The sequence below is a fragment of the Corvus cornix genome, chromosome 2, assembly GCF_000738735.6.
Source record: "Corvus cornix cornix isolate S_Up_H32 chromosome 2, ASM73873v5, whole genome shotgun sequence".
Lineage (NCBI taxonomy): Eukaryota > Metazoa > Chordata > Aves > Passeriformes > Corvidae > Corvus > Corvus cornix.
The window spans coordinates 59,298,421-59,311,478 of NC_046333.1; the positions used below are offsets into that span (position 1 = coordinate 59,298,421).

General features: G+C 42.4%; 1 protein-coding gene across 3 annotated transcripts in view; it reads right to left on the reverse strand.

Moving 5' to 3' along the window:
* ST8SIA6 (ST8 alpha-N-acetyl-neuraminide alpha-2,8-sialyltransferase 6) overlaps nt 1-11,781 on the reverse strand; it is a 54,882-nt gene extending 43,101 nt beyond the window's left edge. The window contains exons 1-3 of one of the 3 annotated variants that reach the window (XM_039548933.1): nt 11,227-11,484; nt 10,903-10,998; nt 1,708-1,806 (exon numbers count right to left, since the gene is read on the reverse strand). In XM_039548933.1, the coding sequence (XP_039404867.1) occupies nt 1,708-1,806; nt 10,903-10,998; nt 11,227-11,321 (290 nt within the window). In that variant the 5' untranslated portion in view covers nt 11,322-11,484. Of the gene's footprint in view, nt 1-1,707; nt 1,807-10,902; nt 10,999-11,226 lie in introns of all 3 variants that reach the window. The other 2 variants (XM_039548935.1, XM_039548934.1) reach the window with 2 other exon arrangements.
* Between the last annotated feature and the right edge of the window lie 1,277 nt (nt 11,782-13,058).

The following is a 13,058-nucleotide window of genomic DNA, read 5'->3' on the forward strand; positions in this document are numbered from 1 at the left end:
CAAGCTTTAAAGTAATTTTTTTTCCTTTTTCTTCCAACTTAAGAGGCAGGAGTGTCCAGAATGTCCCTGCAAGTCCAGAACTGCAATATAAAGCATTTATATATCATGCCCATGGGTCACACCTTGGAAAAACAACAAAATCACTGCAGCTCCTCTCAGTGAAGTGCAGTAGCAGCAATATTCACGGCAAAAAGCAATCCCTTGCTCCTGTGTTCCAAGAATGTGTTTCTCTTCCTACCTGCCCAATTCATCTTCTGCCTCACTAAATGGTGCAGCCCCTTTCTCTTTAACCACAGAATAAAGGTCTTGTATGTTTTAAAGTTTCTCCTATAATCTCAGCTCCAAAATGTTCTCAATAGGAAGAGCTCCAAAGACTGTACAACTTTGCAATGTGTGGGATAAACAACAGCATTTACATTGCTGTTTCTGGATTTTGAAGGCAATACAGTGACTGCTTTTCCTTCTCCTGGTGTTAATCACTCAAGTTTTCAGTCAGCTGCATTCTTTGACCTCTGCCAGTCTATGTTTCAGCTCTCACTATCAGTGCATCAGAAACATACTGGTCTACCACCTTTCAAAAGAACAAAAACCTCAATGATAGTGTTGCTGAAACACGTGGAATATTAATGGAAGAAGAGATTGTAAAGAAGGAGGGGGGGAGGGGGAAAGAAGAAATAAATAAATAAATAAGTAATAATAAGAGCAAAGACAAAATGCTGGAAATATGAGAACTTAAGAAGAGGTGAAAGATCTTTAAATGCAGTAAGAAAGTAAGGAGGAAGCAGAAAAGACAGTAAGTTTTCAAATCATCACTTAATGTTGTTCTGGCCTTAAGGAAAAATTTGACTTCTCCAGTACTTTGAATAGGGAAACTCATATAATTATTTTTAGCTCACTTTTGTTTCTCATTCCATTCCTCTTCCCAAATGGATGGGAGTGGGGAGGGAAGCTCCCAGTTTTAAAGACACCATGGCACCATCCATTTTAAGCTGCAACTCAGTCCTAATGTGAAACCTTTCTTACTTACAATGTTTTATTTATTGGTGTATCCTTTTATTTGTTGGTGCATCCATATAGGAAAAATGTTAAAAAATAATGGGCTGCCTCTCCTCTTTTCACTTTAGAAAGTGACAAGGAATTTGAGCAGGGCTGATATCAAACAGATTTTTCTCCATGCCAGAGAAATACAGAACAGCAAGTTGAAACCCCAAATTAATTTGGGGTGGGTTTTTTTCAATGTGTCTAAAATTGGACTGTTAGTTTCCTGTGGACTAGTTATCATAATTCATGCAACTAATTGGCAAGTCTTTATACTAGTGCATTTCCATACTTACTCTAGTTAATATGCTGAACAGAATCATTAACTGAAGTTGCTCACAAAAACGAGGAGTTTTCACCAGTCAGGGAAAAAACACTCAAGAATGAAATTATATCCCACATTTCTACTCAATATTTTTGTGAATAACTTGGAATGAAATGTTGGTAACTGACAAGAAGAAATCTTGTATTGTGAAAATAAAGAAGTTAAAATCCAACCTCGAATAAATCTTATCATGCAAAAGAAAAAATGCAGCAAACATTGGTTGAACAAATTCAGTTTTCTGTTGCATAGCTCCATGTTAATATACCAAGAATTATGTAAAAAAAGGACAGTCTTTTACCCTTCTATTTAAAAAAAACAAAGCAGAAAGGACAGCAAACACCTACCTTTTCTTCTTGATGGATGATGACAAAATGTTGTCCTGAATTGCCTTACATTTTGAAGCCTGTTCAAACTGGTAAATTCCATTTTTATTAAGAGTTGTTCTGTTAAAACGGAGCAGGAGGAGAAAAAGCAATAATCTTTAAAAGAGAGAACATATTCTACCAATGTTGTCACATTTACTTTGCTATGACAATAAGATTAATAACCGTTGATTTAGCTGAAAACATTGCGAAACAAATCTTACTGGCTTCTATTGTGAAGCTCCTATCATTAAAGGAGAGTTTGCTGGTAGGGACTATAAAATATTTGATTCTTCAAAGTAACCCTATTTCATAGTCTGAATTATATTTTCCACTTTACACTGTAATCAGCAAATGTAATTTAAAAAAATAAATGGAAAGGCTCTTGAACATTACGTTTTGAAGATATCTAAAATATTCACTAGTAAAATATTTAGCAGATGTGATTTCCTAAAATCGTTGATGAAATGCAATATTCAGAGCAAATATAATATATACAGGAAACACCACAGGTGAAGTGGATCTTTATATTTCAGTCTTAACTTACTGACTCAAGCATAATACTTCCTGCCTTGTTTATTCTTTATTTACACAGCAAGAACAAATATTTGTAAAAGGAACCAAGGCAAGTGCCAGATAGTGATCTTTCATTCCTGTCTTATTTTCACGAAACTCCTGTGTGGTCCTCCTGCTCTGGGCAGCCCTGGTAGAAGACTGAGATGTAAATTAGTAAATGACTGAGACACCAAGGTCTTATTCCATTCACCTCAGTTCATCGTGTATCTAGGTCAAATCTCATACAATCGCCCTCCTCTACCACCAGCCTTCCACTGTGTGGATTCCCATTTATCATAAAGATTTGTCCTCTGGCATTTTTATTTTCTCTGCCCCTCACCATCTTCCTCCCTGCCACCTTCCCCTCCTTTTTTGCTTCTGTCCCCTGATTTACTACTTACAGAGCCCTTGGGCAATGCAGCCTATTTGTCCAAACCAGAAGTAGAAACACAGAAGACAGAGATGCTGTATGCTGTTCTTAAAGAACAACTGATAAGTATCTGTACAGAGGCACTGACATGAAGAGAAAGGGTCTTCCTGCTTTACACACAGCTTCTGAATCATCACTGCTTTTACTGACAAGGACCAAAACCCCATTGCCTTCACCTGCTACAATATGGAGACCCCTTACCAACAAGATTTCTGACAAACTCATTTTGAAGTTTGTCATCTTGCTTGGGAAAGATGCCATTTCAAGCCACAGGATCACAGAGTGGCTGAGGTTGGAAGGCATCTCTAGAGATCATCTGGTCCAAACTCCCTGCTCAGGCAGGGTCACCTAGAGAGGGTCATCAAGGACTGTATCAAGATGCTTTTGAATATCTCCAAGCATGGAGACTCCACAACCTCCCTGGGCAGCCTGTGCCAGTGCTCAGTCACTCTCACAGTGAAAAAGTTGCCTGATGGTCAGAGGGAACCGCCTGTGTTTCAATTGGTGCCCACTGCCTCTGTTCTACCACTGAGCACCACTAAGAACTTGGCTCCATCCTCCTTGCATCCTCCCTTCAGCTATCAATAAGGTCCCTCCTGAGCTTCCTCTTCTTAAACACTTCAAATAAGAAGACTGACTGAAGAAGAAAGAAGAATAAATGCTTGTTTATTTTGCTGCTGAACTGACTGTCATGGTCATAGCTGACATAAAGGAAAAAGAAAGAACCACCTTTCTTTTTCTTTCCATTGTCCATGAATTTTCTAGAGACTAAGTCACCCCTAGCAGCAATTCCCACAGGATGTAGGCCACAGAGGAGAGAGAACAGCCCTCTTCCTTTTTTCCCACCACCAAGAAATTCTTCCCAGTATACACTTAGTGCACCTAAGGAAGCATCCAGTCTGTATGCCCCTTGTTGAGGGCAACAGTAAGACAATACAACATAAACCTCTACCCTTTCAGTTCTGCAGTGACTTCAATAGATTGTAACAACTGGCACTGCCCACTGAGAGCTCCTTGGCTGCCTTTGTGTACAGCTCTTTATCTCATTTTTTCTCAAGGAGTGACATACAAATAGCAGAAGGCTCTCAGAGCACACAGTTCAGAGCTAAAAACTCTGCAGGTCTCACATAGCAAGGGCTAGCAAATATTCTGCCTACACAGTTTTGGTACACAGGTTTATTGCAGCTTGGTCTGAATGGTTCTGTCTATGCAGACCAACCAGGTAGGCCCTTTCCAGTTCTCAAACAAATTTATTTAGCACTAAATCATGCTTCCTCTCTCTTGCTTCTTTAGCTCAGTAACCTCAAATGATTATTCTGCAGCTGCAGCTTGAAATAAGAGAAATGGCTACAGGCAAAAGTTTAGCTGCCTAAACAGCATCTTAAATAAAAGAAAAAAAAAAAAAAAGGAACTATTGATATAGGCCAAGTACATGTTACCGCTGCAAATAAGCCTTTCAATATAACTAAAACCTAAGATGTTGGATGCTGATTTGAGAAGTGACCCCAGCCCTTCTGAGCCACAGCTGGCCACAAGAGACCCTCTCTAACATGTGAAGGCTGCCAGGATGACCAAGTCAGGCAGTTAGGTTTGATCAGCTCCCTGAGAGGTGCGTTCGCAGGCAGCAGCAGAACAACAACATTCTTTCACAACTCTGTGCAGACAATCATTACAAGGTCCTTACAGCTCCCTATTAATTTATGTCCTGAGATCTATGGGGCTATGAATAAATATCCTCTCAAACACAAGCTTTACTACACAGACTTTTAGTCCTTTTAAATTCATAAGATCAATGCAAGCAAGTTGCCTCATTTTTTAATATGTAATTTTTTTTTATGCACTCATTTCAAGACCTGAAAAATTCAAAGAGGAGGAAGTCAGAGAAAAAGAAAGAACAAAATAAATCCCTGTTCTGTCATTAAATCCTCACAGTCACTTTTACAGCCATCATGGAAAAAAAAAAGGAACAAAGAGTCTTTCCCTCCCTTTCCATAACCCATGCAAAGATTGGTGAAAATGGCACAATTGAGCAGAAAACCAGAAAGGAATTGTAATCTAAATTGTTTGTTCATATAGTGCAGGCACATGATAGATCACCAAAATGCTTCTACTGTGGCTTTTTACACATAAAATTTACTCAATGCTCTTTATATGGTGCAAAAAGTACAAAATTAAAACAATTTCTTTGCAAGAGATGTAAAACAATGACTCATTCCATCAGAAGTTAAATTTCTGAATTTCTGTTTCACTGTCAGAGTGGCATTTAGGTAAAAATGGGTGTGCAAGAGACAGTCCAGACTTCTACTGCATTATTCATGGCAAAGTTGTGCAGACATCAGACTCAGATTAAATTTCTGCTCATTTTGGACAATTGTGCAAGGCAACATTTATCACTAAATGAATTTACCTGACCTAGTGGATGACAATCTTTGTTCACTACTTAGAGCAGCACTACAACTTCTGCAATGAAATCAGATAACGTGCCTAACAACACAGATACCAGGCTACATTCAACTACTTTCGTTAACTATTAAGCTAAATGAGAACTCGAAGTAGAAACAGTCTCTTGGCTTGAACGCATAAAACTGATGATACAGTGAAATTTCAGCTGCATTTTCCTTAGGGCTTAGATGTTTTCAAAGCCAATCTCATTGGAGCAAATCTGAAAAACAGGGTTTTTTAAAATCATATACGAACAGCTTGAGGACCACATACTTCCCATGGTAATTCTAGGAACTCAGGAAGTACACCATCTGTACTTTAATAAATCCACAGTAGATTAAGACCATGTGCCATATTTATCAGCATGTTTTTATTCTATATCTTGCTCTCATGAAGACAGCAGATCCTCAAAGTGTAAAATTCTTTAAGACAAGGATTGTATCCACCTTTAGAATAAGAAATACAGAAACTATATGGAAAGGCCATAGTCCCTTTTGCTGCTCTTGTAGCATTCAGTCCCGAGACAACAGGGAACCTTAGTGCAGGGAATCACCGGACAGAGAGGTATGTCAAGTAACATGGGATTCTGGGGGAGCAGAAAGGTACAAGGTAGAGGGAGGGAAAGAAAAGGGAAGCCCTTTAAAAACAAAACCAAACTCAACCCCAAAGAGTTATCAGAGTAGGAAAAAGGTATAGGCATAAGATGGAGGAATGGTAGGGAAGAAAACAAAAAGGCAGATGGAAAAAGGAAAGCTGGTGCTGTGAGTTGTAGTGTAACATGAAGATATGCCCAAGACTGAAAGGCCACTCCTCTAGACTTCCTTCAAAATCAGGTGGAAACAAAGAATGTGGGATGAGATTTTCAAAACTGTTCAGAACTGGACTGTCAGGCAGCAGTGAAAGCAACAAAAATTTCACCTCCCTAGTAAGTCCACACTGAAAGTAAGGGAAAATCCCACTCATTGGCTATTCACTCCACACCCAGCAGAACCAGTTGTTGCTCTACTTTTCCATAACTTCTTGCCCTTGTCTGTCTGAAGCAGCACAGGAGCTCTAAACATGTTCCAGCTGAGCATCTTCAGCTATAAAAGATAACTTCTCTATGCAAAATTGCACATTTTTATCATTCTACCAAAGTGGCACTGAATAGAATTATCCAGATTGTGAATATCTTCTGTCTCAATCTCTCCCTTGAAGGGACTAATTTGTATTTGAATCTTGTCATCCGTTAGTTGAATACTATTAAAAAAACCACAGTCCATACTTCCCCAGGAAGGGTGGTCTTAAGTGCTGTCTTTGACACTATTTTAGATTAATCAGATGATAAGAATATAGTGATGTTTTTAAAGTTCACAACACCTTGATTAATAAGGCAATACACAATTTAAATTCTTGGTGAAATGGACTATAAAAATGGCTTTATCAAACCACAGTAGTGAGAATTTGTGTTGAAACATTAATCACAGTAACTGTTAAAGAGACTGATCCTACTATCTTTGTTCCAGTTCCTATGGAGGCATTGCCTATATAAGGAACACTAAATCAGGTCTTTAACACAAACTGCATCTTTAAGTTACTTGAAAGACCCTCCAGTGCATTCACCAGGGTTATGTATAACATCAGATACTTTTTATTTATAAAATCCATAAACTGCATGACAGGTAACATGACAAGCAGCATTCAGAGCCTCATAGTGGGTGAAGTGAAAAGAATAAGGCAGGTACACTAAAATCATGTTACAAGGGCACATGACAGAATGACAGAGCAGTTTCACTTGGACCAGGTAAACAGAAAGAGTCTGGGAAACCTTTCACCACTGTCAGAACATAAATGTGTCCTGGCAGCAGCTTTCAACTGAACACCTATTCATTTAGACAGAACTAATACATGAGGCATGTGTTCAAAATGTGCTCCTAAAATATGTCTGCATGCATTGCTTGGGAATGAAGGGGCAAAATATTAAGAGAGCAGTAAAATTAGTGAAGTGGACCCACTGCTGACTAATCTAAACCATAGCAAATTATTTGTGCCATACATGAGGCTACTCCATAATTATGGTACTAGCCTGTATCTTCTTTCCCTTCTGACTGCCTGTATGCAATATTTTGACAGGAGACAGAATGTACAGGTCTCTGTAGCATAGTTAATTAAGTATAGCTGCTTATTTCCTAGGCCTGCACAAAGATCTGCTGCTGAGAGAGGAATTGGAGAAACCAACACTGTGGAACACTGTATTAATACTAACTTGTTTACTCATGGCTCCTCAATCACTTCCTCCCACTGTTCAATTACCCCAGTGGTCTTTACGCTGTGCTTGCCCTGGACCTGCAAAAACAGAGAGCAAGCTAGGGAAATAGTAAGTGAATGCCTTAAAACTGGCAACACAGAGTAACAGAGCAATGGTGGTCAGTTCTTCAGGGTACTTCTGCCTTGCCGTTACTTTTATGTAAAGTATATATAAATAGTGCTATTTTCACCCCCCCTTGCAGGAGCTGCCAATATTTATCTGCTACATATTCCTGGGTAGTATAATAGGAGCTAGAATTTCTGCCTAAATTTAACCCAGCACAGCCTGGGCCTCATAACAGAGAAAAGACTACCTAGCTTCTCTTACTATTTTCACTTTCCTCTGATAAGCACTAGCAGTACTGAGCCTTCTGCACTACTATTAATGCAACCACTACACAAACAAATATGCCTGCACAAACACAGCTGGGGAGAGAGGAAAGGAGACAAAGAAGACCAAGGGTTTAAAGGTGGGAAAAATGAAAGACTTCTGGTTTTGGCTGTACTGTTGGCTCAAGAAAATAGAAATTGTACTTGCAGTTACAGCTTAAAAATTGAGAGGATGGTAGGAGGCATAGATAGGAGGATTTGCCAGAGAACATAGTATTGCAGTACAAATGATACTGGTTCCATGAATAAATCTGGGGACTGCTAGACATATCTTACTAACAATGGCCTTTCTTTTCAGTAAGAAACCCTACTAACAGGCACAGTAGTCTGTGAAATAAACCCAAGAAAAAACCTGCAAGTCACACTGTAGAGGCAGTCACATTGCTCCAATGAGCTAACACTTAACAAGAAAAAGGGGTAAGCAATGTCCTGTAAGAGACAAACCACATACTCAAGGTTATTTACTACTACACAGATCTTCAGAGAACTTTAGGTGCCTGGTCACCATGTATTTAAATATTGCTGCGCATAATAGCTGCCGAAATATCTAAGACAGTCTGATTCAATCCCCTGCCTTTCACCCTTTCATCCTTCAGTTTCATGCTTTTAAAAGAATTACTCAAAGTAAAAGAACAGATTAGCTTTCAATACTGCGAGGCAACAGAATAATAGGGCCTTGGAGATTCTTCGGGAGATGTCTGGTTACAAATACGCCTCCAACAGCAAAGGAAATCATGATAAGAAAAAAGATTAGCTTGTGACTGTGAAGATTGTCTAGATTACTTATACTTAGAGATCAAGAAGGATAGTGCCAAGGTTTTTTTCTTTTTCCTTTCCTGGAAAGATCCATGCACATCCACTTATGCAGGAAAGGACGTTGCTGTCAATAACACAACAATGCCATTCAAATGATCAGGGTAGTTTAGGAGAACCATACTTCCCCACTGCACACTGGAATCTAATTCCTATTGACCAGACCATCCATCTCCATCACTGAGGGATTGGTCTGAACCTCCTGAATGAGTCCAGATGCTCTCTGGATCAAACCTCTCCAGCATGGCCCTTAGCCAGGCCCAGCCCAGCTGCTGCCTGGATCAAACCCCTCCAGCATGGCTCCCTGCCCAGTCTTGCTGCTCTCTGGATGAAGTAACAGCTCCTGGACAGTCCAGTCCAGCAGCTCTCTCTCCTTTCTCATACGCCAAACATGCACCACAAACTCCTTTCTTACTGAGCATAGCCACTCAGGTGAGAAAGCACATCCACTCCTGGATTTAGCTGGCAAGACATCTCTCCAAAGACACTGTGGTTACAGGAGCTTGAGTAAATTGAAACTTTCTTTGGTGAATTATTTATTTGACACACTTTTGCAATCAGTTAGTCATGAAGAAATACAATTTCAGGTTGACCAAAACTAGCTCCAAATTAGTGCTAAAATCCTCCAAGTAGAATAAGGAAAAACACACATTTAAAATCTCAAGCTCCCTTTCCCTATTACAAAGGTTAAAAACACGCCATGGATTTTCAGACCTCTCTGGTATGTGTTTCTTCTACTTTCTTTGCTCCAGTTGCGAGTGTACTAACAGCAGATGGGAAATAGCTAGGCTGTTCTCTGAAGTGCTCTCTGCCAGCATTTCTAGTCAACTCAACTCCATGGTATAGCATACAGAGCTGAGTGAAAGGAGATGCAGCTCAGAAACTAGCAGGGAAAAGCGTGAGGAGACAGGCCGGGGGGAAACCACAGACATAACCCAAAACAGAGAGAAAAATGGAGTAATGACTATAAAAAAAGGCAAAGCAGAACTGAGTACATACTGCAAAACCAATACATTGCAACCAGGGAAAGAAGGGAAAAAAGGCAGAAAGGGAAAAAAATGAGAATAGGAAAGAGAAGCAGGCTAGAAGCTCATAACACCAGATAGGAGCATTTACAGAATTCTGTTCCATTTCTTTCACGCTAATTTTGAAAGATGCTATAAACTTACAGCTTTTGAAAGTTATAAATTTTGAGGGAGGGAGCACAAGGGTCTCTCATCGGAAACACATTAAGTAATGCATTGTTACAGTACACTGCAATGGTTACTAGAACATCACTTGCATTCACTTAGGGAAAGCATAGGCTGTCAAATTCAACTAGATTGGGTGAGATGGTGGCCTCTGTAAGGTTAACTGCACTGTCACTATTGTCTTCAACACAACCAGGACACGACAGTTTCTGTGAAAGACCCAATTCTTAAGTTCTTTCTAATTTTTATTATGTGTTTTTGACCATAATACATATTAACATATAATAGTCATGAAAACGGCAATGTTAATAAGGTCATATAAAGTAAAAGAGAAAAGCAAAAAATATTCAAAACTACTTGTTATGTAGTATTTATCTCATGTGTGGATTACACCACCATCCTATGCACTATTAGTTTTTCTACAGTGTGTGAGGACTCAAGAGCCTGAAAACAAGTCATTAGTACTGAAATCTGCATGTAAGACACAACTTGTTTCCCAGCTGATTTTATTAAATATTTCATATTAAACTTCACAGTATAAAATAACAGGCTGTAAAGCAAAGATCTACACTGATCTGAAAGGTCAAGACACAGGATCAAGTGAAGGGGCTCCCACAAAGTACGATGCCAACACAAAATGAAACAGGCTTCGTGTGTCTCACCTTCCTCCTATGGTCTGTAAATGATAAAACCGTATTTTTAACTAAATACACATTACAAAAACAGTAACAGTATTACCCAGCCCCAGCTCCACCTTCCTGGAAAGAAGAATAAAAGATACCTGGAACATGCCATTCAGCAGGCACTTTTTGCATCGTACACTAACAAAACTGCTCTACGCAACATTTTATTGGGCTCAAAACCAACGGCAGAGTGACAGCCGTCATTAAGAGGGCCCATGAGCAAATTAATTCATTACAGTTAAAGCAAAGTGTCATTTTCTCTAATAATCTCTAACATTCTCTCCGATCAAGCTGCCGAAACAAAAGGAAGAATGAACCAGAGCGAAGGCGAATTTCTGCTTTTGTAGACCCGACCTCACGGACCCACCCGCGGGCGGCCAGCCCGTACCTGTTCTCGGTCTGAGGAAGGGGCGTCAGGGGAGACCGGAGGGCTCGCACCACTTTCGGCGTGACAGCCGCTACTCCTGCCTCCTCCTCCCAGCCCCTGGCAAGCGAGACAAGAAAACAAAGTTGTCAGGACCAGTGACTGAACATCACCCGGCGCGAGCGGCGCCGCTCTCCTGCCCACGACCCCGCTCACAGCCGCCAGCGCCCGCGCCGAGCCCAGACCGCGCCGGGGGCACCGTGCCGGGCTCCGCCGCGCCCCGCGGGGCTCGTCCCGCTCCTCCCTCCCTCCCCAGCCGGCTCCGGACCGCGGGCGAGGCCGCCCTACCTGGCGCGGAGGGGCTGCTGGCCGCCCAGGCGCAGGAGGCAGCCTCCCAGCAGCAGGCTGCCCAGCGCCGCGGCCAAGGCGATGACAGCCCGCATAGTGCGCTCGGCAGCGGCACCCACCGCAGTCACGGCCGCCCCATAGTATTTAAGGGAGACTGCGGGGAGGGGGAGGCGGCCATGGCAGCCACAGGGTCTCTGCGCTCCGCCCCTCGCCCGCAGCCCTGCGCCGCCGCCATCAGCCCCCCCTCCCACCGCGGCCGCCGCGCGGGCCCGGTTGGCCGGTGCTGGCGGGGGGCGGCGGGGCTCGGCCGGCGTGAGGGAGGCACCCGGGCGGCCTTTGCTCTCGGCTTGTGCTTGCGGCCGCTCGGGGCACTTGCCGGTGTCGGGGCGCTTCCTGGTGTCGAGGGCGGCGGACCCAGGGAGTCGAAAGTGCCCTAACTTTAATAGGGGAGAGGGGCGCCATGTGGGACCGCGGCGGGAGTAGCGTGCGGGGCTTGTCTGGCGAGGGCAGGCAGTTCTGTCCCGTGGCTGGTGTAGTGAAGCCGCTGCTACTTCAGTTGCTCTTTATCTGAATTAAAAAATAATAGTCAATGTGTGCTGTGTTTTGTCTTATAGAAGGTATGTTATAAAAATACGTATTTTGTAGATAAAAATGGCCCCACCTGGAATACTGTGTGCAGCTCTGGGACCCCCCAGCATAAGAAGGACGTGGACCTGTTCAGAGGAGGGCCATGGACATGATCTGAGGGATGGACCACCTCTGCTGTGGAGACAGGCTGAGAGAGCTGGGGTGGTTCAGTCTGGAGAAGAGAAGGCTCTGGGGGGACCTCGTTGCAGCCTTCTGGTATCTGAAGAGTGCCTACAAGAAAGCTGGAGAGGGAATTTTTAGCAAGGACATGTAGTGATAGGACAAGTGGAATGGCTTTAAACTGAAAGAAGGGGAGGTTGGATTGAATATTAGGAAGATATTCTTTACTGTGAGCATGGTGAGGCACTGGAACAGGTTGCCCTGAGAAGCCGTGGATGCCCCATCCCTGGAGGTGTTGGATCAGTCTGGCCTAGTGGAAGGTGTCCCTGCATATGGTAAAGGACAGCTGGAACTAGATGATCTGTGAGGTCCCTTCCAACCCAAAGCATTCTACGAGTCTATGATTTGCAGTGGTTTTGGCAAAGAAATGTTTCTGTAGTAAGCTTGTATCTTTCTACCTAATGGTGCATGCAGTGTTGCTTTCCCAAGCCAGCCATTGGTATGAGAAACCTAGTAAGGTGACAAGGTGCCAATAACTAGGCCTCCTTTATTAAAAGAGTGGGTAGTAGATGCTGTGACTTACAGCAGCCTTTCAATCACGAGCTCTCTGACACCTTGTTTTTGCAGAGTCTTCCCTATCCTTCCTGTTTTCTGTATCTGTTAGCATTTCCTTGAGCCTTGAAGCTGCTGCTCCTCTGTTCTCAAACAATGGCTGGAAAGCCTCAAAGAGCTCTGCTGCAACTATATTAATGAAGTACCATGGACTTGATATTGTGAGTGGTTAGATATGACAATAAGAAGCAGCATGCCAACATGAGGAACAGCACCAGAGGAGCAGCACAGCACCAGCTGTGATTGTGATGGCATATACAGGGAAATATCTATGATTTTTTGGGGCATTCATTAGCTCGCTGAGGAGCAGGGCTGTGGGTGCTGGTGGGAGGGAGCTAGAAGCAGTTGTCTGGTGTCCCAAGGGGTTGCAGGTATCCGAATGGCTCATTGCACAATTCCCCCCGGAGCAAGGCTCAGTTGTCTTCTTGGCTTTGACGTACTTAGTTGTAATAGAGAAACAAAGCCAGTGTTAA